At 36.2% G+C, this 27,562-nt stretch overlaps 1 protein-coding gene across 2 annotated transcripts in view; it reads left to right on the forward strand.

Moving 5' to 3' along the window:
* The window catches only part of CDKAL1 (CDK5 regulatory subunit associated protein 1 like 1), a 704,048-nt gene that overhangs the window by 80,137 nt on the left and 596,349 nt on the right, over positions 1-27,562 (forward strand). For both annotated transcript variants that reach the window (XM_069092496.1, XM_069092497.1), the window contains exon 5: positions 9,141-9,225. In XM_069092496.1, the coding sequence (XP_068948597.1) occupies positions 9,141-9,225 (85 nt within the window). The remainder of the gene's footprint in view (positions 1-9,140; positions 9,226-27,562) is intronic.

The raw sequence follows: 27,562 nt of genomic DNA on the forward strand, positions 1-27,562 counted from the left end.
TCTATCTATCTATCTATCTATCTATCTATCTATCTATCTATCTATCTCTATCTATCTATCTGTCTGTCTGTCTGTCTATCTGTCTGTCTGTCTGTCTGTCTGTCTATTTTTCCTGCAACTATCCTAATATTGAGAAAGGTCTCATGAGTTATAAATATTATCTTTCCATGTAGGAATGTAAACAGTTCAACTTTAATAGGTCCCTTATGATTTCTCTTTCTTGTTTACCTTTTCATGGTTCCCATGATTCTTGTATTTGAAAGTCAAATTTTCTATTTAACTCAGGTCTTTTCATCAGGAATGCTTGAAAGCCCTATATTTCACTGAATGTTAATTTTTTCCCCTGAAGTATTATACTCACTTTTGCTAGGTAGGTGATTCTTGGTTTTAATCCTAGCTCCTTTGACCTCTGGAATATCATATTCTAAGCCCTTTGATCCCTTAATGTGGAAGCTGCTAGATCTTGTGTTTTCATGATTGTATTTCCACAGTAAGTGAATTGTTTCTTTTTGGCTTACAAAGAGAAAATATCTCCTTGACCTGGGAACTCTGGAATTTGGCTACAATATTCCTAGGAGTTTTCCTTTTGGGATCTCTTTCAAGAGGCAATTGGTGAATTCTTTCAATTTCTATTTTACCCTCTGGTTCTAGAATATCAGGGCAGTTTTGCTTGCTAATTTCTTGAAAGATGATGTCTAGACTTTTTTTTGAGCATGGCTTTCAGATAGTTAAATTTTTAAAAATTATCTCTCCTGGATCTATTTCCCAAGTCAGTGGGTTTTCCAATGAGATATTTCTCATTGTCTAATATATTTTCATTCTTTTGGTTCTGGTTTTTAATTTCTTGATTTCTCAGGGTCATTAGTTTCTATTTGCTCCATTTTCATTTTTAAGGCATTATTTTCTTCAGTGAACTTTTGGATCTCCTTTTCCATTTGGCCAATGTTGCTTTTTAAGGCATTCATTTCCTCATTGACTTTTTGGACCTCTTTTGCTATTTGGGTAAGTCTATTTTTTAAGGTGTTGTTTTCTTCAGTATTTTGGGGGGAGAAGGGGTCTCCTTGCACAAGCTGTTGAATTGTTTTTCATGATTTTCTTGTATCACTCTCTTTTCTCTTCCCAGTTTTTCCGCTATTTCTCTTACTTGAATTTCAAAATCCTTTTTGAGCCCTTCCGTGGTCTGTGACCAATTCATATTTTTCTTGGTGGCTTTTGATGCAGGAACTTTGACTTTGTTGTCTTCTTCTGGTTCTGTTTTGATCTTCTCTGTCACCAATGTAAGATTCTATAATCTGAATATTTTACACTGTTTGTTCATCTTCCCAGCCAAATACTTGACTTTTTAACTCTTTGTCAAGGTAGGACTCTGCTTCCAGTGTGGGTGGGGGTGGAGTGGGTGCACTGTCCCAGGCTTCAGGGGTTTTGTATCAGTTGCTGGATCTCCCACTGTGTATGGGCTCAGAGCTCTGGAAGCAGCAGCTGCTGCTTCTCCTCCTGCTACTGCTGCCACCACCACCAGCACCAGCACCAGCACCTTTGCTGCCCTGGGGCTGGTGCTAGACCACAGTCCTCTTTCACCCAGCTCCCACAGAGTTTTCCTTACTGTTTCCTATGCTGTCTAGGCACACTGGACTACTAAGTGTTGTCCAAAGGTTACAATACATCTTCTTCCTCCTTGCATTTGTTGATGCCTACTACATATTTCTTCCTTAGCTCAGCTTTTCAGAATCCTTACCTTCCTTTAAGGTTCAGCTTAGGCTCCACCTCTTCAGGGAAGTCTTCTACCATAAATTACCTTTTATTCACCAATTTGTATGTGGGTAGTATCCCTGCAGTAAAATGTAAATTCCTCAAGAACAAAGATTATCCTCTTTTTTTTTTTTTTGGTCTTTTTATACCAATATTTTTAGCTCAGTGTGTTTCACTTAGGGATTTTGTTGAGGGATTAATGTTTGTTGAGTTACAGTGGCATGGGATACTAAGATTTTTTAATAGGGAAGGATCTCAGAGATTATCTAGTTCTTGGAGATCATCTGGTTCAGCACTTTCATTTTACTCATAAGAGAATTGAAGCTTGAGAAGTGATCTGTCCAAGATAGATAATAGATAATAACTAGTAAAGCCAGGATTTCAGTTCAGGTTTTGTAACACCCAATTTAGTGCATTTTCCACTATGTGTCTTGCTTATTCTTAAATGTTAAGAGGACTACAGAACATCAGAATTTCAACTCTTATGACATCACTGAAATGACTTCCTTACTGAAATGAGTCTCCATCTAACTTTCTTTCCTTTCCCCCACTTCAAGTATGTATAGAAGCCACCAAGATGTTGTCATTGAGAGAGATGACATTTTATATAATTAGCTCAATATCCGGTCATTTATTAAGAGAATAAATATCTGCATATCAATTACATTATTGCTATTGTGGCAGAAATCTTTGGCTAAAGATAAGAAAGTATTAATAGGTGACAAAGTGTTTCTTTTTTTTAAATGTTTGATTACATTTGTCCATCTAGCACCTGACACACAGTAGGTCTTTAATGCTATTGAATTGAATTATTTTTGGAATTTTAGCTTGAACTTGAAAGTTTTGTCAAAAAAAAATTTTGTGTGTGTTTTTTTATGTTCTTTATTCCAAATTAGTGTAACTTTGTGGTGTAGTATATGCCTATCTTAAAGGAATAAATAAATAATAGAGAACCCTGTATTATATCCTTGACAAGAATACTATTTTGCTGGAGACATATGGTTAGTCTTTAGTTATATTCCATGCCACCTTCCTCATTTAACTGCACCATCTGTTAAAACTGTGGTAGAGATCAGCAGAGAGGAAGCCTATAATTTTTCACTTTGTGAATATGAGATGAATGAGAATGTGCCAGAAGTTGCCTGTAGTTGAGTACTTTACAATTGGTTTAACCAAACAATTGAAGCTAGCATTCATTACCATGGGAAACTCCAGTTAGGAAGAAGCAGGATATTGCTTTTTGGGGCTTGTTAACTGCTCTAAAGAAGAATAATACATAACAATTATAAAATCGATGTAATTAAGTTCTTAAGATCTGTATTTTTTTCTTTACATGTTGTCTAACTGTTGGTGTTTGTACTTTGTAATTCCAGCCAATATGTGGGAGGAAAAAGTGTTTTCTAGGGTCATAATTTCCTTCCAAGGAAATTCTCCTGTCTCCACAAACCAGAAGATCTTCTTGCTTTCATGCCTGATAACGTTGCTTCCTTTCCCCAGTCATTTAAACTCAAAATCTCTTGGTTATCATTGACTCTTCCTTTATATACATCTCCATTTATTAAATTTAGTTGCTTCTTTTTGATGTCTCTTACTTCTTTACCTTCTAGTTCATTCTCATTGCCATTCTCTGTCCTGGAGTGATTCTTGTTCCACCTCTTCCACTTACCATCTACTTGATCTGAGGCAAATCACTTCCCTCCATCTTTGGTCCTCAGTGCCTTATCTGTGGAGTGAGGTGTTCATACCTCAAGGTTCCCTAGAGTTCTAACACTGTTCCCCCTGATAAATGCTATTATTTCAGTCCTTTACCCAGTAAATGAGATTTCTTATTATGTCATGGACCTACTTTAGGCAGTGTCCTCACTTTTTCTTTGCCAGAAGGCCCCAGGAAATGAGTTTTCCTGGCTGTGGGTCTTGAGTGTGCCATTCCTACTCTCCTTCCTGTCTGATCCCCTTTTCCTTTTTATTGTCCACAAATATATGGCCATAACAGTTTCCTTCCTAGATTACTTGGTAAAGCTCTTTGGCTTTCCTAAAACCTGCTTTCCTATTATTTGCCCTTCTTCGCCTCCTATAGCCCTAATTTCCTTCAGAGCTCTGCTTTAGTGCCACATCCTCTAAGAGGCCTTTGATGAGCACCTTCAGTTGCTATTGCCCTGCTCCTGGAAGTGACTTTGTACTTATTCTGTACATATTCTGTGTTTTCTTATCTGTGATCATGTTGCTTCTTTAAAATTCAATGTGGAACTTTAGGGCAGAGAATGTGTGTGTGCTTTAAAAAATTTTGAGTCCCAGCATTTGACAGTTCCTGACACATAGTAGGAGCTTAATAAATGCTTGTTGAATAAATGGCTGGAGTTTATTGAGAAGGCAGTGGCAACATGGTTCAACTTGTACTTTAGGAAGATCATTTAGCCAAGTGGAGGGTGCACAGTGGAAGCAGATCAGCCAGAAGGCTATTGAAGTAGCCCAGGTGTGGTGTGATGAGGGCCTGCACAAGGATGGTGGTAGTGTCAGAAGAGAAAAGCATAGTTTATGTAAGAGATGGATGGGGGGTGGTACTGGTGAGAAAGAATGAGGGATCAAGGATAACACCTACATTATGAGCCTAGGGGACTGGTAGTGTGGTGGTGTCTGTGACTGTAATAGAAAAGTTTAGAAGCGGGGTGGAAAATTTGGCTATTGAATATGGTTTTTTAAAGGAGCTTAGCCACAAAAGGCAGGAGATATGGGGCAATAGTTAATAGGGATGGATGGATCAAGTGAGAGTTTTCTCCAAAGAAGCCTTGTTCACTCCAGCTTTTGTGCCCTAACTCATGCTTTTTTCATTATATGTGGTAGTCTGACTTCCCCTTCTCAGCCTTATCTGCACCTAATTTCTGTTTATCCTTTAAAATCCAGTTCACGGTTCACTTTGTATGTAAAACTTTAATTCTAATTAGAGTTATCTTGGTTTTTCTTCAACTAACACATTTTAAAGTCATGTAGCTTCTGTACTGAATTTTTTTTTGAGAGTAAAGCTGTTACTTGTTTTACATACATGCTTGGAATATTTCGATTCCTTATATTGTATTTCAGATATATATTACTGTTTGTTTATATTCTGGTGTAATCTGTGCTGTAGGATCTGGAATGAGAGAAGAATTTATAATCTTAGTTCCTTACTTCAGAGTGGTCACACATAGTTGAGGGTTGTTGAGAGGTCCCGAACTTGTCTTTTTGAATTGCCATATATTCCAGAAACACTGGACACAGAGCCAGGAGGCCCTGAATGTGTCAAGGACAAAATGCACCCCCACCTCCCACCCCCATCTCCAGCTGACATAATTTGTTGTTTGCATCCCAAACTAGACTCCTTGTGTGTCTTTGGAAGTCAAGACAGGTGCCAGACAGTCTGCACTAGGCTTATACAGCTGGGAGTCTTGTAAATAAGGAGACCATCATATCTTCTTGGTCTAGTAGTCTCCAAGGGAAAAGAACTTGGCTTTTGCTGTCACTTGCTCCTCCTTTGGTTGGGGTTTTGTCCTTTTCCCATCTTCACTGCACCTCTCCCCACCTATAACACACTCCTTTAGGTAGAAATTCTGGTATCTCCTCCTTCCTTTGTCCTGTTTGTCATAAATATGCAAACTTCTGTATAGTTGTGAACTCTTTGGGTTCTACCTGCATATTTATTTCTCGTGTAATAAACTTAATATTCATGTTAAGTTGAAGTTGTCTGTTGACAGTGTTTTAAAAGCTTATTTCAAAATCTGAAACAGTATTTAAGAAGTGTATCATTAACTCTGCATTATATTGAGATAGATTATCTATATTCCAAATTCCTGTGTTGGGGGTACTACTTACCTGTTGATCTAGTTGCTTCTGTGGCCTCAGTTTTTATCTCTTTGGCATTCTTTCAAATTTCTTTGAGGCACATTTTCCTTTCTTCCTCTCGGTAGTCTCACTAAAGTAGTAAAGGTGTGGCAGAAGAGCAAGTTTGGTATTGGGAGATAGTGAGGTGGAAATCCAGTAGATTCTGATTAGATAAAAGAATTCAAGAGTGCATGAACCCGGAAAGGTGGTACATTAATAGATGATGGCAAGATTAGATTAAGCTTGTTTCTTAATGAATTTTTTGCTTCTTTAGCTTATTTAAATTATATGAATAAAACCTTATTTTCCTTTGTCATATTGCTTTGCCTTCAAATTAGAGAAATAGTTTGTTTTGTTGTGTTTGTTGATTGACCCACAATGTTGCCTTTATGTAGAAGCCTTCATGGTAAAGTGAAGATTGATTGTTATTTGGAGGAATAGTATTAATTCTTCTTTTACTTTCAAGTCTTCCATTGACAGCTGAGGGCCAACACCTGTCATGTTCAAGTTTTAAAAAATAATAATAATTTGGGATATAAGGAATACAGATAACTTGGGGCTAAGGGAACTTATTCATCAGTCTTTCCTTGAACTTCATAAAATGATGAAGGTATTTTTGAACTTTCTGACCTTGATTTTTGTCATGAATGCTGTAATACTTGGTAGTTAAGTAAAAAGAAGTCATGTGATAATGATCCAAATGTTGCAGAACTGTTCGTGAGAACCTCATTAGTTTTGAACTTTTAAAGGGCTTTTAGTGCTTGAAGAAATGAATGTTGGATGTTACTGTATATGGTTCATTATTCTAGGGGAAGTACCTAGATTAGAGGACTCTGACTAGAGAAACTTGTTTAAAGTTAAACTTTGGGAAAATATTAAGGGGTTTAAATGGAAATAATTGTATTTTCCAGATTGGAATGGGATGTTAGTAATTCTAGTTACTGTTCCACTCTTGGAAGAAGAAACATTTTGTTGACCCTTTGCATCTTCTTGGGATTAGTGAAAAATGCTTTAAAAAAAGGCAAGATGAGGAAGGAACAAGTTCTTAGAAAATGGATTTAAGGTTTCTGTATTATTGCTGGATCACAACAGGAGGTTGGCTATATTTTAACCTGAAAACGTTGTTGACTTTGAGCTTTATAGAGTAAGGTAACCTTGATGTTTGTTAATACACATTTTTAACAAATGAAGCTTCATTGACATTGAGGGGGGAAAACCCTTCTAGACTACCCATTTTACAAGGTATTTGAATTGTTAACTTTTATGTAAGGTTTGATGATTTGCATAGCAAACTGAAAGATAGAATTTTTATTTAAAAATTATTATAAATATCTACAAAGTATACAGTTGTATTTTCACTCTTTAATTTTACTGCATTGTTGTTTAAATTGTGTAGTTTTAAATTATTTTTGGCTTAGGTTGTAGAAGACTATTAGACTGTTTGGAAAAGAAATGACATGGTTTTTAGAAGTCATGTGTAGGGACATCCAAGAATATCTTGGAAAATGCTAATGATGCTTCTTTTGGGAAGAGTCACAGGAGAATAGGAATCTCTTCTATTTTTCTCTAGCATCACATTGACTTATCTGTGTACAAAGGTAATTGAATCATAATTGCTTCATTGGTCATTGAGGGCATACTTAATTGGGTCATTGGTTACACAGGTCATTTGGTACATAGGTCATTGGCTTCATAGGTAATTGGGTCATTGGATATAAAGATAGATCATTGGGTATGTAGGTGATTGGGTACATAGGTAATTGGGTCATAATTGAGTCATTGGGTACATACATAATTGGGTTTTTGGATATATATATATATCATTAGGTTCATAGATAATTGGGTCATTGGGTCCATAAGATTCATAATTGGATCTTTGGGTACAAAGGACTTTTCATCATTATTGGGTCCATAGTCATTGAGTCATAAATTGGATCATTGGTCATTGGGTACATAAGTAATTAGGTCATAATTGGGTCACTGAGTACATATGTAATAGGATCATTCAGTATATAGGTCATTGTGCCCAAAAGTAATTGAGTCATAATTGAATCGTTGTCAGTGGGGATATAGTCTATTGGGTTATTGGATCCATAGGGTTCATAATTGTATTATTGGATACATAGGTCTTTGGGTCATAATTGGGTCCATAGGATATTGAGTCATAATTGGGTCATTGTTCATTTGGTACATAGTTAATTGAGTCATTGGTTACCTAGGTAATTGAATAATTGGGTCCATTTCTAATTGGATAATTGGGTCCACAGCCAATTACATCATAATTGGGTCATTAGTTATTAGGGGTATAGTTAATTGGGTCATTGGGTACATAGGTGTGGGGTCATAATTGGGTCATTGGGCACATAGATAATTGGGGCATTGGGTACATGGGTCATTGGGTCATAGTTGAGTCATTGGATCTAGAGGTTATTGGGTCATTGGGTGTATAGGTAAATGAGTCATAATTGGGTCAGGGCAGAATTAATTGGGTACGTAGTTATTGAATCCATAGATTATAATTGGGTCATTGGTTATTGGGCATATTCGAACTTGTTTTATCATCTTTTGACCATTTTGAACGTGGCTCAGCAGACTTAATCTGGTTTCCTACTGGTTTCAGTAAGTTCTGACTGGTTTGACCCAGTTTTGATCTGTTTGATCCAGTTCTGTTTTTCACCAGTTTCAACTAGTTTTTACTAGTTCTGACTAGCTCTTTCCAGTTTCATATGATTGTCACTGCTTTGAACCAATCTACATTGGTCTGACCTAGTTCAGATCAGTTTTAACCAGTTTTTACTGGTTTGGCCTGGTTCCAGCCAGTTTTTTTTTAAAAAACAGGTTTTGGCTAGTTTTAACCAGTTCTGACTAGACAAGTCACTTAACGTCTCTGGGTCTCAGTTTTGGTTCCTTTGCCCTTATAAGTTTGAGGTTTTGAATCTGAGTAACAGGGTGAATGATAATATATAGAAATGGGAGGGTTCGAAGAAGAAATTTAAGTGTTTAGGTGGATTGTGATTAGTTAAATTTAGAGCATGGGGAGTTTGTAGTAGCTGTCAGTTATCCAGATGGACATAAGTTTCCATAGCCAAATAATTAATTACTTAGTGGCCAACCCTTAAATGATAAACTTCTTAATGCACTAGTCCTCAAACAGTTGATACAGTTTCTTGTTAGGTAGGACCATAATCAAATTATTTGTATCTTAGTGTAGAATCTACTGTAGTTTGGACTTATCTTGAATGACTTTTTGGGGCCAAGGATAGTCTACATTCCAAAATGAAGCATCCCAGTAATATTTTTATGGAGGAAATTTATATAGACTGTTCCTTTAATCATGTAGTTTTTTCCCCAGGATTTTTAAGTTAAACTTTTTACCTTACAGCTGGAAGAATCTGCCTTCTTCCTTTGTTTGAACTCAGTTTCCTTGTTCCAAGTCCTATGGCACTTTTCCCATTCCCAATAATCTTTCCAGGATCATAAATATATAAAGTCACATAAAGTCACAATTCTTTTCTTTGTTTTTCTTCTGTTTTCAGAAAATCCATCAGAAGCAGATTTGTGGCTGCTAAACAGTTGCACAGTGAAAAACCCAGCTGAAGATCACTTTAGAAACTCAATTAAGTAAGTGGAAGCTGTTCATTTTTTCCTTCCAAAGAGAATAGAGAACTCTTTAAAAAAGGTATAACTAAACCAATACCTCACGTTTAGTAGTAACTTAATAAATGTTTATTGGTTTGAACTGAATTGTGTTCTGTTTTAAAAGGTACTTCACAATATAAATAGAAAGTTTCTCTGAAATGCACCAGGAAAGTTGTAAATGTTATTTGAAATATTATTATAGCTGATATGAATCTATCTCAAATTGTTCCAGTCTATAGTGTAGTTTTAAATTGTTTTTTCCCATGGAATTCAGTGCTAGCAATTGGTGAAGTTGTATCTAATTCATTGACTAAGTGATTCCCTGTTCAGGTTAAATGGCAAAAACTAAATTCCTTTTCTTTTTGGCGGACACCATGACAATATGTTAATAGCTGTCTGACTAAGTCCTGGTAAATCTTGAGCATACGGTCAGAAATTGAGGAGACAGGAGAAATGATGAAAGCCACATGAAGTAGTAGGACATCTATTGAGGTATGACTTTCTCTTTTCCCAGAATAGCTTAAAATCTAGTTGGGAAGATAGGACTTACATATAAAAAAAGTAAATAGTCTTAAAGGTAAATTATTCTAGGTGCTATATATACAGTTATAGACAGTAAGTTCTACTGGAGTTCAGAGGAAGGAATGATCATTTAAGACTGAACTGAATGTGGGAATTGAGCTGGATATTTAAGGAAGGATAAGATTTGGAAAACAAAGTATAGGGCCATAAAATTCCAGTCTGAAAAGAAAAAAGGAAACAAGCAGAGATCCGAGCACAATCAGATTTATTAGGGAGACTGGTGGTCCCTGAACCATTGTATCCAAAACCTTCCTCCCTGCCAAAGTTTCCTCTGCTCATGTTCCCTAGGGATTCAATTGACCTCGGGAAGTCCTGGGGAGGTCCCTCCAGATTTTATGTAATTGGCTAAGGGAAATGTCCATCAATCACAACCACTCTGTCGGCATGCTTTCCACTGGCCATCAACCTCTAGTGTCTTTTGTCAGCAGGCTTTTAGGAGCCTTCCACAGACTGTGCAAGACTTTGTCAGCAACATCTCAAGACCTTCTACAGGTCATATGACCTTGTCAGCAAAGTCTTGGGGCCTGTCATTTGTCAGCAATGTTCTAGGAGGAGAACTTTCATAGATTAGAGCAAGAAAGTCGTGGTTTTTCAAGCACAATTTGTTCAAAGTACATTCATAAGGAGAGGGGGGTAGGGTGAAGTGGAATAGTGCTGATACAGTAAATTCTTTTTTTCTTTCTTTTTGGAGGGGGGAAGGTAGGGCAATTGGGGTTAAGTGACTTGCCCAAGGTCACACAGCTAGTTTTTTTTTTAAGTGTCAGAGTCTGGATTTGAACTCAGGTTCTCCCTACTGCAGGGCCCAGTGCTCTATTCACTGTGCCACCTAGCTGCCCCCGATACAGTAAATTCTTAACACTAATTCATATAAATCCTTATATCAGGCCTAATTAATACAGTATAATTCTGTCCTATAAATCAAATATAAGTGATGTAATCATTGATACCTGGTGGATTAATTAATTATACCTTACATGTCTCTTATTCTTGCAGCGTTAACTGCAGTTTTTTCTTCCACATCATGGGGATTGGGGTGTGCCCCTGTAATCTAGAAAATCCACATAAAATTTTTTGGCCATTTTTGTACCAGAGAAGAAGTCTGAATTTTCTTTTTCGTTTGGGTTGATATAATACGATACTATACATATATTTTTTTTCATTTCTGAGTTTCTAAACTTTTTATATGTCTTCTGCTGACCTTTGCATGTCATTTTCAGCTTCTACAAAACTGCCCCAACATTCCCATTTAACTTCTTTCACCAACCTGCCATACATTGAAACTGTAATGGAGAAAGTGGAAGGGATAACTGTACATCAAACTTAACTCTGTTCTGTTTAACTTACTATTCAATCACTGATACCTATTAAAGTCACAATGAATTGAGTAAATACTAACTAAATTGAGTTGAAGTATCAAAATTATTTTCACAGAAGAGGAGGAAGCATATTCTCACCAGGAGTATTTGAATGAACAATGATGAAAAGATAGGAATTTAATGGCATATTCATTGAAAAATTAGTAGACAGTTTTGGTTGGATTTGTATAGGGCATGATATTTAGAAGGTACCTGGCCTTTAAGATGTTGGAGGGTCTTGCCTGTTAGAGCAGCAACAGGGTGAGTTGGGCTAGAACATAGAGAATAACATGCTATAAACCTGCAAAGGTAGGGTGGAACTAAATTATGAAAGGGTTTTAGTTGACAAATAGAAGTGCGTAGTCCTTTTAAAAAATTTTTTGGTGGGGAAGCCATACACTAATTTGGTCTTAACTGACCTTATTTTCTTTAGTCACAAACAGAAATTGCTTTTCCTATTAATTGGGTAAATTTGGAATTCCAGAAGGATTGCCTTTGTTGTGGCAGGGATCTATTGGTTAACATTTCAAGTGCCTTTTGCTAATAGGAACCCAGAGGAAATTTGCTTGCACCTCTCCAAGGGAATTGCATATAGCACAATTCTTCTCTTTGTTTTTCTTCAGTCAACCCTAGGTTCTAAATTCCTTCAAGGAAAGCTCTGGCTGGTTAGGGAAGCCTGGTAGGTATCAAGTTTCCTTCTGAAACAGGAAATTGATTTTCTTTTTCTTTTTTTAAATTGCCTTTTGTTTGGAGGTCATTTTCAGCACCAACATAGGTACTCTTCAGTCCTAATTAAACAGTAATATCTCATAAACTTTGTAAAATGTTCTTTGCTAAATCTGTGTAACTTTGTTCCTTTATTCCAGAGCCTCTGTTAGCAGCTGGGTAGTGTGAGTGATAGAGCTCTGGTCCAGGAGTTAGAAAGACCCGAGTTCAAATGTGACCTCAACACTTAATAACTGTGTGACCCTAAGCAAGTCACTTGACCTCTGTGTGCCTCATTGTCCCCATCTGTAAAATGGGGAAAATATTAGCACCTACCTCCCCAAGTTGTTGTGAGAATCAGATGAGATAATAATTGTAAAGTGCTTAGCACAGTGCCTGGTACATAGTTAGTGCTGCTGTATAACTGTTAGCTGTCCTCAGTGGCAGCAGCATCTTCATCATCATAACCGTGTTTGATGTAATTGTGGTTTTTGCCTGTGTATAAGATTTGTGCCACTTTGACAGTTTTGGGATTTCTGTATGGCATTGGAGAAGCAAGTAAAAAGGATGCTTATGCATCCCTTAGACCTCAGAGAATTATTCTGGAATGGAGACATGGTCAGTGTTCAAAGGGTGCTTTGGCCAATTTTTTATATGGGAGGAGAGAGCAGTGAATGTCTGATCATTGAATGCTCTGTCCTTGGAATGGATATATACATGCATATACATACAATACATATATATGTATAGGTATGCACACACATACATATACACATATACAAACACACACACACATATATGGAGGATGCTTCTGGACGTGCCCGATGCCATGTAATTGAGGGTGTCTCTGTCTCTGTCTTTTACTTTCCCTCTCCTCCTATCTTTCCTTCCCTCTTTGCCTTTTTCCCTTCCCTCTTTTTCCCTCTCCCTTCTCTTTCTCCTCACCTTCCACCTTGTTTTGAATGAGATGGCAAGAATTGAAGTAAACATCTGAGTATGTGGGGAGAAAGAGCCAAATAAGCCTTGTAGTAAGCTTGCTTTTGAGGCATTATTTAGAATCATGTGCCCAACTAACCCAAAATTAACTGTGTTCCCAATGACCTAGAGTTAAGGTCTGGATCTTGAAAGAATGATCATATTTGTGGGATGGCCATTTATGAACCCAACCAAGCAAAAGAATATTGCAGGCTGTGGCCAGGCTTACCACAGCTAAGGGCAGGAGCAGGCCTTATGACACAGATAGAATTACAAAATGGGAAATCACTAGGTTGTGGTGTAGCAAGAAATTTGAGCCCTATGGGAGCTGTAGAGTATTACTGATGGACAGTTCTTTGCTTCTTAGGGAGAGTGCAGAAGTTTCTTTATTCAGGCACAGTAGGAGGCTTCACATTGTTAATTTGGCCACTGGAAGCCCCAAGTGAAGCTCAGGTTCTTCTGACCCTGTGGGATCCCTACTTCTGTGAAGGCTGCAAAGACCTCCCTGACCAGGGTGTTTCCCTGTGAGGAAATGGGCAGATGGGGGAGGGGAGATGGTAATCATATATTTTAGATCTGTGTTTGATATTGGTATTCTTGTAATCTAAGTAAACTTGCTTTGTAAAACTTGTGTCAAATCAGTTACTTACATCAATTAGGATAAGCTTTCTAACACAAGAATTTATTTTACAAGTAGGAGACTCTAACTTGAGGAAGTTTATGATTTTTAAAATAATCAAGTGTAGATTGAAGGAATATTTAACTGACTATCAAGCTCAGGCAGTAAAGGAGTGGAAAGAGTGCTAAAGAGATTAAGATAAGGTTCTAGGAGTCATCTGCAGAGAATAGAGGTGATAATCCACATCCTGAGAACTAGTGAGAGCTCATATTCTCTTCTAACAATGTACCTGTATTTATCTTATGCATGCTGATTTATATATATATCATCTTTCTCAGTAGAATGTAAGCTTCTTGAGGGCATGGACTATTTTTGGCCTTTTTTTTTTTTTTTGTATCCTTAGCAATTAAGGCAGTAGATAGCAGTTTATAATCTCTTAAAAGTTTTCTGGATGATTGTCATGACTGAAAGGATTGCAAGAGCTGAAGAATGAATTTTGGGTAATGCCCATATTTAAGGACTGTGAGAAGAAAGACTTAAGCCCAGAGCAGAATAAAAGTTTTACGTTTATCTGACCCTTACTTTCAGGAAAACTTTCATGTTTTTTATCTTGAAAAAAAAAGTGTTTCTCTTTTACCTGGATTATTTTTTTTCCTTGGAGTATAAAGATTGTTCTGTAAACATCAACTGTTCTTGTACTGTTTAGTGACATCTAAAAGGGCATCTTTCTTACTGACAGACAGACAGACAGACAGACAGATAGATAGATAGGTAGATAGATAGATAGATAGATAGATAGATAGATAGATAGATAGATAGATAGATAGGTAGGCAGACAGACAGATAGATAGGTAGATAGGTAGGTAGGTAGCACTGCCAGTATGCTCAAAAAACATAACAACTATAGACAATTAATATGTTGTCCTGACTTTGGATGAAGACAACCTTGGTTCACATCCTGTCTATCTTATTAACTGTGTAACCTTGGAGAAGTCATTAACTCTCTGGGCCTCAGATTCCTCATTTGTAAAATGAGAGGGTTGGATTAGAATGCCTTCAAGGTCTTTTTCAACTCTAAATATATGATCTTATTAATGACCATAAATTGTCACTTTAATATTCTTAGTAGTAAATATTTTGTACTTGATAAAATAATGAAATAAGATTGTCAGATAGTGTTATAAAGTCATATAGAGAGAATGCTAACACTTTTTTTTTTGCAATGTAACATGCTTCTTTATGGAAGTATTTTCCTGTAACAACACAGGTGATGATGTGGATTATTTTTTCTTAGTTCTGGGGGCTTTTGATAGTTAAAACTAGTTTTTGATAAAGTAACACTAATTTTTTTGTTTGTTGAGTAACATAATCCTACAATGGTCAGTGTGTAAGTTAACACTAGTAATTTTACTTATTTCAGCTGTTATTTATATATGTAAAGATAAAATGGATGCTAATCTGTGAACAAGTGCTCAACAAATATATTGTTTTTATATTTTCTTTTCTTGTATACTCAAACTGAAAAATGACAGTAGTATTTGAACATTTTGTCTTATTAAAAATGCCACCTATCAGTTCTATGTTTTCCTTTTTTCCCCTCTTCTACTTTTCTCTCTCTCTCTCTGTGAACAGGGAATCATAATTTGCCTCTATGGCACTAAGATAAAATTTAAAGGTAGGGATGACTGAAGGATGCATGATCAACTTACTTATGTAGTCTACAGCAGGACCTGAATGATTCATGCACCAAATATCACATTATAGATGCTCATGTAGGTCTTTTTTCAAGAAGACATACTTTTAAAAATAGAAATGAAAACTTAATTTAAAATCTACAAAATGCAGTTCCTCTTAGGTAGTTCTTATTTTGGGGAGAGGAATCTATTTTTGTTTTTCACTCTTTTCCAACTCTTCATGACCCCATTTGGGCTTTTCTTGACAAAGATACTTGATTGGTTTGCCATTTCCTTCTCCAGCTCATTTTACAGATGAGGAAACTGAGACAAACAAGGTTAAGTGACTTGCCCAGGGTCACACAGCTAGTATGTGTAAGGCTAGAGTTGAATTTAGCCAGGTCCCACACTCCATCCACTGTGCCACTTGGCTGTCCAAGGTTATTATGAAGAACTCTAAATAACAAACAGGACATTTTGTATTTGATCTCAGAGACAATAGGAGTCTACTGGAATTTATTGACTAGGGGAGTAACATGGTCAGGCTGTGACTGAATGGAAGGTGTTCTGCAGTGGGGAGAGTCTTGAGGCAGGCCAACTCCCCAACAACTATTGCAGTAATCCAGGTATAAGGTAATGAGGGCCTGCACCGGAGTGGAGACAACAGTGTTAGAGAGAAAAGCAGACATTTGAGAGGTGTTGCAGAGGTGAAATGGACACACCTTGGCAACAGATTGGATGTGGGGAGGTGAGGGGTTCAGGACGACTCCTAGGCTGGGAGTCTGAGGGACTGGGAGGATTGTGGTATCCTCTACAATAAGAGGGAAGGTAGAAAAGTTGGGGGAAGGAGCAACGTAGAGAGAAAAGATAATGAATCTAGTTTTGGACATGTTGAGTTTAAGATGTCTAGTGGACATCCAGGTTGAGATGTCTGAAAGGCAGTTGGAGATATAAGGTTAAGGGTCAGCAGAGAATTTGGGGTAGGGAATATAATTTTAGAAAAATCTCCATATATTCAATGGGATCTAATTAATTTGGATTCCACTAACTTAGAGTAGAAAACTAATTTTTCTTAATTCAGATAGGGACAAAGCTTAAGTTTACCATTGTATTTTCTAATGGGCCTTCCAGCGTATTATTAAAGTATAAATATGATAGAGGGACACAATTGTTAACTTTTATTCTTGAGAAACTTCAAAGTAACTCCAGAAATATCCATTTATATAACCTAACTGATAAACTCATCACTCTTGATCTCATCACCATGCTGCTAAATCACTCAAGCTTTGCATACCTTCTCCGTCATTCTCCTCTACCCTCTGACTGGAATTCCAAAGGGTTGGAATGCTAAACCCTCCCAAAGCTTTGCTTTCTAAAAGGCAGAAATTGGATTTCCAGCTCATACCACTCTCCATCTCCCATGAGGTATCCCCCCATGTGTTCTCCCTCCTCCTTTTAAACTTCTTTTTGTATGTTGTCTTCCATCATCAAATTGGAAGCTCCTTGAGGGCAGGAATTGTCTTTTCTTTTTTTCATTTGTATCCCCAGCACTTAGCCTGGCACATGGTAGGCCCTTAATAAATGTGTATTGAATCGAATCATAATTAACTTGTTCATTATAAATCATTTTTACTTATCAAATGATATTTTTCACATTTTATTAGTCTAAGTGAAGTGAGAATGCACTTAATAGTAACAAAAGTGGGTTCCTTTAAGAATATTATGTTTCAGACATTTCAGTGATTCTTATTGGACTTCTTTAAAATCTGCAAAATGCAGTTACTCTTTAGGTAGTTCTTATTTTGGGGAGAGGAGTCTATTTTTGTTTTTCAGTCTTTTCCAACTCTTCATGACCCCATTTGGGCTTTTCTTGACAGAGATACTTGATTGGTTTGCCATTTCCTTCTCCAGTTCATTTTACAGATGAGGAATGAACATATCACTGATGTTCATACTGGTCAGCAGAGAGAATGAGTGATAAAAGATAAAAAGTAGATTTTAGTTTGGTTTTTTGAACTCTGAAATCTTTAAAAGCACTATTGCTTTGATTTTTTTCTGATATAATCTCTTAAGGCCTCAGCTAACTTGCTATGCTATCAATACATCTTTTGAGTACAAATTATTCCCTTTTAGGTTGACCTCTCCCAGTTTTATATATCATGTCTATTTGTTTTAGATAAGATTGTCTTTAACTTGATAGGATTCTTGGGTAAAAGAAAAAGATTAAAACAAAAATAAAATTTGTACTTAGTGAGTATATAAAATGGAAAAAGGCTTTCAGTTAATGGTTTTGTGGGCTTTTTTTCTTGCCACCTAAAATAGATCATTCAGGGGTTAGCAAAAATAAACCCATCATGTGTGCTCTTATATACATAAAGGGAGGAATGGTCAGTTTATTTTGATACCTTTGTATAACATAATATTTATATGTTCCAAATAGGCACTATAGTTTCATTTAGTGACTTTAATATATCCTTTTTTTTTTTTAAAAAGCACATTTTACTTTACTGTTGAAATAATGATTTTTGGGGCCCTCTGAAGATAATCAGCTACCACCTAGGTATCACTGTACATGGGCTAAAAAATAAAAATGCTTATTTTTAAAAACTATATCTTTAGGGGTGGCTAGGTGTCAAAGTGAATAGAGCACCGGCCCTGGAGTCAGGAGGACCGAGTTCAAATCTGGCCTACTTCACACACACACACACACACACACACACACACACACACACACACACACCAAAAAAAAACCTATCTGTGTGACCTTGGATAAGTTACTTAACCCTAATTACCCTCCAAAAAGCAAAAACAAAACAAAACAAAAGAAAAACTATACATTTAGGGGTGGCTAGGTGGTACAGTGGATGGAGCACTGGCCCTGGAATCAGGAGGACCTGAGTTAAGATTTGGCCTCAGACAATTGACATAATTGCTAGTAGCCATGTGAACTTGGGCAAGTCAATTAACCCTAACTGCCCTTCCTCCCCCTCCAAAAAGCAAAATAAATAAACACTTGAAAAAAAAAATATATATATATATGTAGCCAGCCATATAGCTTATATCTAACTGATTCTCAAAGCTCTGCACAGTAATTCAGTGTGGAGTAATTATCAGCAGATGGAATTTTCAGAATTAAAGGTCTCATGAATGAAATTAGTAGAGAAAGAGTATTGAATGTATACAAGAAATACAACATAGAGGGGGTGGCTAGGTGGAGCTGTGAATAGAGCACTGGCCCTGGAGTCAGCAGGATCTGAGTTCAAATCCAGCCTCAGATGCTTAATACTTACTAGCTGTGGGATCTTGGGCAAGTCACTTAACCCCAATTGCTCTGCCTTCCCCCCTCCAAAAAGCAAAAAAAAAAAAAAAGAAGAAAAAAATACAACATATGCAACGTGTACAAGAAATTTGTACAAGAGAGTTGTTATCATAAAACAATACTACTCTCTTTTCTTTCTTTAAGAAATTTCCATATGTAAAAATCTGGACCTCATAAAATAGGATTATTCACATTAAGAAAACTTTTTCTCTTTAAATGATCCACTATTGACGTGTCAGTGTTACAATCAAATTTTTAAAAATCTCTTAAAATTTTAAAAATGTCCAAGTTTGTTGAACTCAGCAAGATATTTATCCTTATTAATGCTAATCGTTTTTGTAACAAAATCACTGTGACTAGATTGTTATGGCATTAACATCAGTCTCTTATTTTTCGCAGATTTGTAAGGTAGAAACAGTTTGGCCTTGATTAAGAAAGGGGGAAAATGTTTTTAATATAAGCTTTTTTCAATGAGTTATTATTTTAGCATTTGTAGTTGTGAAGCTTAAAAAAAAACCAAAACAGAATTCTGAGATCTTTTAATCTCTGCTGTTTGGATTCTTTGAAGTAAATGGCTTTTAGGCCAAAGCCAGTTTTGTACTCTTGTCTTTAAAAACAAAATAAAAAAACAAACAAAAACAAGTCTGGTAGTAGATGTATTAATTATTGTATCTAATTGTTACAGAAGTTCGTGATCTTTAACTATTCATATAGCTAGATGTTAAATCAGAATTTCATGACATTGAACCATGATTCTTTGGATTTAAACATATTTTTGGAGAAGTATTGGTTAGACTTCTGATCCAGTGATTCTGTAACTATAATTTTTAGATTCTTTTCTTCATTACTTTTTAATTGCCAGAGGCTTCCTCTGGTCTACTTATCCAGCTCTGACCTCTCTGCTAACCTCCAGATTTTCATTTGCAGCTGCCTATTAGACTTCTGAAACGGGATATTCTGTAAACTTTTCTGGGGGGCTTTTTTTTTTTGGAGGGCAATTTTATGTTCCAAAATAGGCCCAAGGTCACACAGCTAGTTTTTGTGTTAAGTGTCTGAGGCCAGATTTGAATTCAGGTCCTCCTGACTCCAGGGTTGGTGCTCTATTCACTGTGCCACCTAGCTGCCCCTATTCTGTAGACTTCTTAAACTCAACTTGTCTAAAACTGAACCCATTATCTTTCCTCCCAAACCCATTCCTCTTTTGAGGGTGCCACCTCCCAGTCATGCAGGTTGAGACCTATCACTGACTCTTCACTCCCTCACTTCCTGTATCCAGTCTGTTATAAAATCCTGTTGATTTTTACCTTCCTGACATCTCATGCATATTGCCTCTGCTCTACTCTGATACTGTCACCACTCTGGTGCAGGCCCTCATTACTTCCAAACCTGTTGGTTGCTTTGCCTGCCTCAAGTCTCTCCGCACTCCAGTTTGTCTTCTGCTTAGCTGTCTGATAACTACCTAAAGCAGTTAGTTGACTTAAGATACCTAATAGCTGTGTGATACTGGACAAGTCACTTCACCTGTGTTTGCCTCAGTTTCCTCAAATATAAAGTGTAGATAATATTAGCACCTGTGTTGCAGGGTGAAAAACAGCACAGTTTCTGACACATAGTAGATGCTATATAAATATTAGCTATTATTATTAAAGACTAGATCCTATTTTTTCCCCACTATCCCCCAGTCAATAATTACAACTTTCAGTCTTCATACACCTTCTCCTACCCCTAAGTACTCTATGATTCAGAGACACTGGCCTTCTTGCTGGTCCTTACACATGATATTCTACACAATGACTTTAGGTATTTTCACTGACTTTTCTCCATGCCTTTAATACTCTACTTATCCCTACCTCCTACCTTCCCTTAAGTCCCAGCTAAAGTCCCATCTTCTATGAGATACTTTTCCTGATGCCTTTCAATTCTAATGCTTTTCCTTTTATTGATTTTCTCCAATTTACCTTGTATGTAGCTTATGTGTAAATAGTTGTTTTTATTTTGTCTCCCTCGTTAGGCTTTGAACTCCTTGAAAGCAAGAACTGTCATTTGCCTTTCTTTGCATTCCTTGTGCATAAGTGCTTATTGACTGGCTTTGTCTTTTGGTTTCCTTCTAATTTTAATCCTTTTTTTAGAATAGAATTTAAATCTCTCTCACTTTTCTTTTTCTTTTTTGCTTTTTGGAGAGGGGAAGGTAGGGCAGTTGGAGCCAAGTGACTTGCCCAAGGTCACATGGCTAGTTTTGTGTTAAGTGTCTGAGGCCAGATTTGAACTCAGGTCCTCCTGACTCCAGGGCTGGTGCTCTATTCACTGCACTGCCTAGCTGCCTCCTCTCTTACTTTTCTTAGTATTGGGTAGATCACATAAATGACTGTACCACAGTATATGGCATTCAAAAGAACCAGAGAATATCTGAATATCAAAAGAGAAAAGACACTGATAATCAGGATAGAAAAAAAATAGTCAAGATATAGTTCTTGAAAAATGGGAAAGAGTTGGAAAAGGTATGCTGATGAAGAATCTTAGGTAATTGTAAATTTTTGATGAAATTCTATTGACTAAAATATAGATGTGAATACATAGTATTACTAGAGACACATACTCTATGTCTGTTCTACTCTGTTATCTTGGTACAACTGCATTTGACTTGGAACTCCTATTTTTTTCCCAGAAGATCTTCCTTCGTTAGAAAAAGTATAAATTTTCCTAAGTGTTATAAATGCAGTGATCTTTGCTTATACTTAAAATGAGATAACAATACTGAGGCCTGGATTAACTCAAAAAAACTTTTGACTTCATCAGTGTTCAGTTCAATACAGTACAATTCAACAAAAATTAATTACCTGATTATTTAGTACCTACTATGTGAAAGGCACTGTGTATGTTTATGTAAAATAAAAGCAATTTATCCTCTAGGCATACCATGTAATGCATAGATAAAATACAAGTTAATTTGGGGAGAGGGAACTAACAAGAGGGGAATCATAGGAGATTTCATAGAGGAGGTAATACTTGAGCTGAGGCTTGATGGAAACCAAGCACTGAAAGAAGACGAGGATTCTGGGAGAAAGAGTTGAGGAAAGCAGTGGATTTCAGGAATTGAAGTGGCATATGCAGATGCAGGAATGTGAAAGATGGAGTTCTGAGTTCAGAGAAGAGCTAGTAATGTAGGTGAAGTAGGGAGTTAATATGAGTTAGAATGGGCTAGATTGGGGGGAAGGGGCCTTTAAATGCTAAGCTGAGAAATGTGTATTTCATAGTAGAGGCAGTTAGGAGTTAGCTAAAAGAGTTTGAAAAGGGAAGTTGTATGGTTAGATTTGTACTTTGGTGGTTGTTTGAGAAACTGGGTTACCAATTAGGGGTCTGTTGAAATAGTTCCTTTGAGAAGTTACCTGTGTGACCCTGAGCAAATCACTGAACCTTATTTGCCTCAGTTTCCTCATATAAAATGAGGTGGAAAGGGAGATGGTCAGCCATTCCAGTACCTTTGCCAAGAAAACCACAAATGGGGTCACAAAGAGGTAGACACCAGACATCACTGAAGCAACTGAACAACAAGAGGATCACACAAGATCTGCAACCTACTATGTAAATGAGAGGAGATCATGGAAGGTAATATTCCAAAAGGCAAAAGAAAGACATATAACCAAGAATAGCTTACCCTGCAAAGCTGCATATAACTCTATAGGGAAAAACATGAGGGATTTTATTCACTTCTGATGAAAAGATGAGTGCTTAGTAAGAATGTTGAAGTACAGCTGAAAAGTCCAGGGAAAATTAGAAAGGTAAATTTATTTGACCATTTGGAAAGAGCTGTATGAAAATGTAATTTCTACATTCTAATAGGAGTAGTATTCCTTTAACATTATTTTCTTCAGCATGTACTGAGGAAGTTAAAGAACTCCTTAGGATGAATTGCTTTTATTCTAAGGGTTTGAAGAATGGTAAGAGAAGGGAGGGTAAAAGGAGGAAGAGATTGGTATAGAAAAAAATGGAGAAGGGGGTGGAATGTGTTAATTCTCATAATTGAAGTACATGAGAAGAATATATAAACATGGGGAAAGATGTGGCACAAATGTATATCAGATGAACCTCACTTTTTTTCTGAACTAGACAAAGGAGGGTTGAAATACACACACACAGGGGCGGCCAGGTGGCGCAGTGAGTAAGAGCGCTGGCCTTGGAGTCAGGAGGACCAGGCTCAGGCCTCAGATACTTAACACCCACACAAAAGAACTGGCTGTGTGACCTTGGGCAAGTTACTTAACCCCAATTGCTTTAAAAATAAAAGAAATACACACATGCACACTCTCTCTTACACACATACCTACATATTCATTCTCATGCACTTACACAAAGAATTTAGTATGAAAATTCATTGAAATCTACTGGAAAAAAGCAGTGGTGGGAAATTAGGGCTGTGGCTTAAGGAGGACATTACCACTGAAGCAATTGCTTTAAACAAAATTAACTTCCTGATCCTGTAGGGAGTGGTAAAAGGATGGGAGTGAGGGGGTATGAAAAGATATGGAATCTAAAGTGGTGCCTTGGATAAGATTTTAGATGATTAGGGAATAACTTGAAAAATTGTGGCATAAGAATTTAATGGAATATTATTGTACTGTCAGAAATGATGAGAGATTTGTTTTCAGAGAATCCTGGGTAGCATAAACTGAGACACTGACGTGAGAAGAGCCGAAAGAACAATTTATACAGTGTTAGCTACAATATAAAGAAAAACAGCTTTGAAATTTAAGAAATATAATGGGATGACCAAACATGTCTCCAGAGGACCTATGATTAAACATGTCACCTACATAAAACACAGGATTCAGAAAGAGACCTTCTTTTTGGACATAGCTACTATGCAGGGATATTGCTTTGCTTAACTATGCTTGTTGAAAATTTTTTATTTTTGTTTTTTTCCTTGCTTTGTAAGGTGGTGTGGTGATAGTCAGAGAGAGATGTGGTTGACATATTTCTTACAATGTAAAGAGGAAAACAAAAGAAAATTCAAGATACCAAGAAAAGTAGAATTGTTTTGAGAGTAACATGCAGAGTTTTTATTCTGTACTTTTAAGAAAGTTAATATATCAAAAGGAAATTTACAGTTTCATGGGGAATCCTCTCTGTGTTTTCCTTTCTCTCTATGAAAATTATCCTCTTTTAGAGTTTTAAGTCCTGAATTAAAAAAAAAAGGATATTTTTGCATATATCCTATGATTATAATGAATGTCAACTTTTTACCATTTAAAGATAGGAATTAAATGAGAAAGTTCAGTCTATTTTGCACTGACAACAGCTGGCTGATGGCATTGAATATTTATGTAATTAAATATATATGTTTTGGCTATCCTAACAGCTTTGTAGATGGAAGGTTAAGAAAGCATGCAAAAACTTGCTGTAGTGGGATTAAGGCAGAAATAGACATCATTTCAACTTACATTTTTAACCAAGAGTAGTTTACTTTTGCTTTGTTTTGAAATAAGCTTTATTCACAAATAATATAAGCATTTTTTTATGAATGGTAGCCTCAATGAAAAAAAACTTGATTTTTCTATCATTTGTGCTATAAACTAAAAAAAATTCTTAATTTTGAGCATTTACAGGAATATTTCCTTAAGTAGTTAAGGTTCTAGAATGTGGAAGAAAATTAGTATGACTTTTGAATCTAAATGTAATAAAATAAATTTCCAAGATATCATTCTCAGATAATTTCTTTCTTTGTCCTGTGTGACCTCAATTGTGTATCTCTGAACCACAGAATAATGCCTAGAATTGTCTTTAGTAAGCCTTAATTTTCAGTGAATATTAATTTTTTTCTTTTAGTTTTCTCTGAATTGTTTTCAGTCAAGCATATAAGAGAGCAGAAAAAAAAAGACTTGCATAAACCACAAATAAACACCTAGACACTAAAATTTTAATTTTTTTACTTTCAGTTATTACAGGCTCAATTGACTCCACTTAAATCTGAACCCAGAATAAAAATATATTCTGGTTGCTTCCTGAGTTTCACTAAACTTCTTCTAAATTGTATAAATAAAATAGTTTGTTTTGTATTGTTAAGATATTTTGATAATTACAGGCTTGGTTTAGTTAGTTGATAAATAAAATTTGTTAAGTACCTAGTATGTACCAGACACTATGCTTAGCACTGGAGATACAAAAAAGAAAAAAACGGGATATTTCCTGCCATCAAGGAATTTACAATCTAATGGAGGAATCCCATTGCAGCACACCAAAAGAAGCTGAAAAGGGTGGGGAGAGGACCATAGTAGAGAGGTCCAAAGGCATGCCACCTGGTGGGAAATGAAGAGATAATTTAGAAGTCTGGTGTTTTTATAGTGTTTTGAAAGAAAACAAAATTATAGGTCACAATTGCTTTCCATAAATATCTTAACTTGTCAAAAGATTGAATTCACTCCATAGATCTGCTGTAAAGATCAAGACTGACATTCTTTCATTATAAGTCTAGAAACCTAAATATTTTTAGTATTTCTGAAAATAAGAATTTTAGTAAAAAGCAAGTTTTATTGTTTTTTTTTAAAATGACAGTTTAGTTTTTCTAATTACATGTAAAGACAGTTTTTAACATTCATTAAAGAAATATTTTTGAATTCCAAATTTTCTCCTTCCTTATATTGCCTCTGCCTTCTGTATGACAATTTCACATAGGTTATACGTGTGTAGTGATGTAAAATATATTTCCATATTTGTCATGTTGAGAAAGAAAAAAACAGATAGACCAAAACAAACAAACAAACAAAAACCCATGAAAAGAATAAAGTGAAAAATAGTATGCTTTGATTTGCATTCAGATTCCCTCATTTCTTTCTTTGGGGATGGATAGCATTTTTCATCAGGAGTCCTTTGGAATTGTCTTGGATCACTGGCCAAGAATAATACTAAGTCATTCACAGTTGATCATTGTATAGTATTGCTGTTCCTATGTACAATGTTCTCCTGGCTCTGTTCACTTGACTTTGCATCATGGCAGTTCATGTCAATCTTTCCAGGTTCTTCTGAAATCTGCCTGCTTATTATTTCTCATAGCTCAGTAGTATTCCATATTGCAAACATAGACTATTCCTTGTTCAGCCATTCCCTGGGCATCCCCTCAATTTCCAATTCTTGGCCGCCACAAAAAGAAGTGCTATAAAATTTTTTTTGTACATGTGGGTCCTTTTCCTTTTTTTTTTTTGCATCTCTTTGGGAGATGACCTTTGAGTGGTATTGCTGGATCAAACGGTATATGCAGTTTGATTGCTTTTTTGGGCATAGCTCCAAATTGCTCTCTAGAATAGTTGAATCAGTTCACAGTTCCACCAACAGTATACATTAGTGTCCCAATTTTCCCACCTCCTCTACAACATTTATTATTTTCCTTTTCTTTCCTATTAGCCAATCTGATAGGTATGAGGTGGTACCTCAGAGTTGTTTTGTTTTAATTTGCATTTCTCTGTTCATTAGTGTTTTAGAGCATTTTTACATGACTATTGATAGCTTTGATTTCATCTGAAAATTACCTGTTCATATCCTTTGACCATTTATCAACTGGGGAATGGCTTGTATTCTTATAAATTTGACTTTTCCCCCCAGTTTTCTGCTTTTTGTCTAATTTTGGTTGCATTGGCTTTGTTTGTACAAAACCTTTTTAATTTAATATAATCAAGGTTATACATTTTAAATCTTATAATGTTCTTGTTCTCTGCCTCTTTCTTGGTCATAAATTCTTCCTTTTTCCGTATATCTAACTGGTAATTGCTTCTGGTATCACACCTAATCTTATACCCATTTTGACCCTATTTTGGTATATGGTATAAGATGCTAGTCTACATGTAATTTTTTTCCATACTGTTTTTCAGTTTTCCTAGCAGTTTATGTCATATCATGAGTTCTTGTCCCAAAAGCTAGGGTCTTATGGTTTATCAAACACTAGATTGGTATGGGTACTTAGTACTGTGTCTTGTGTAATTAGATCTAATTTTGCTTTTGCTTTGAGATCATGATTGCTATGTCAGCTTTTTTTTTTTTTAATTTTTCACCTGAATCATAATAGACTCTGCTCCAGCTCCTTAGCTTTACTCTTTGTGTATCTCTCTGCTTCAGTTGTGTTCCTGTAAACAACATATTGTCAGAATTTGTTTTTTAATCCACTCTGCTATCTGCTATCATTTCATGGGTGAGATCATCTAGTTCACATTTACAGTTTTTGTTATGTTGTATTTCCCTCCATCCTTATATCCCCCATTTATCCTTCTCTTTCTCTCTCCTTTCACCCTTCCCCTAATCATCAGTGTTTTGCTTCTGACCATTGCCTCCCCCAATTTTCCCTCTCTTCTATCAGGTGTTCCCCCTCATTTTCTTATCTCCCTCTCCTTCTGATTCCTTATAGAGTAAGACATTTCCATACCCAGTTGACTGTATGTTATTCTGTCTTTGAATCATTTCTGATGAGAGTAAGGTTCAAGGGATGCCCACTGCTTCCCTATCTTTCCTTCCACAGTAATAGGTCTTTAGTGCCTCTTCACGTGATATTACCCCTTCTTCTCTTCTCCCAGTGCAATTCTCTTTCTCACCCCTTAATTTTATTGTTGTTGTTGGGTTTTTTTGGATGTCATCCCATCAGTGTCAGCTTATACCTGCATCCTCTGTCTATTTATACTCCTCCTGACTGCCCTAATAGCAACATAGTTCTTTTTTTTTTTTTTGGTCTTTATTAATTTGTTAGTTTACTTTGAGTTCACAAGATTCAGTTCCCCAGTTCTTTGAGTTTCAAATTTTCTCCTCCCTCCCTCCCCGTCCCCCCCAATGGTGGCATACAGTCAAGTATAGGATCTGCAAATAGTTTCACATTAGACATTAGTCAGGTTATAAAGAAGGATTGTATTGGATGGAATGAACAATGGGAAAGAAGAAATAGAACCAAACAAGAGAAGGAAAGAGTGCAGATAATTTGCTTCAATCTGCATCCAAACTTTGTTCTTTCTAGTTCTTTCTCTGAATGTAGACATCCCTCTCCATCATGAGTCTTTTGGAGTTTACTTATACTCCTGCATTTCTGAGAAGAGTCTGGTCTATCAAAGTTGGTTGTCAC

The sequence above is a fragment of the Petaurus breviceps genome, unplaced genomic scaffold (genome assembly GCF_028583685.1).
Source record: "Petaurus breviceps papuanus isolate PSGF00001 unplaced genomic scaffold, PetGlider_PUasm1.0 190, whole genome shotgun sequence".
In the NCBI taxonomy this organism is placed as follows: Eukaryota; Metazoa; Chordata; class Mammalia; order Diprotodontia; family Petauridae; genus Petaurus; species Petaurus breviceps.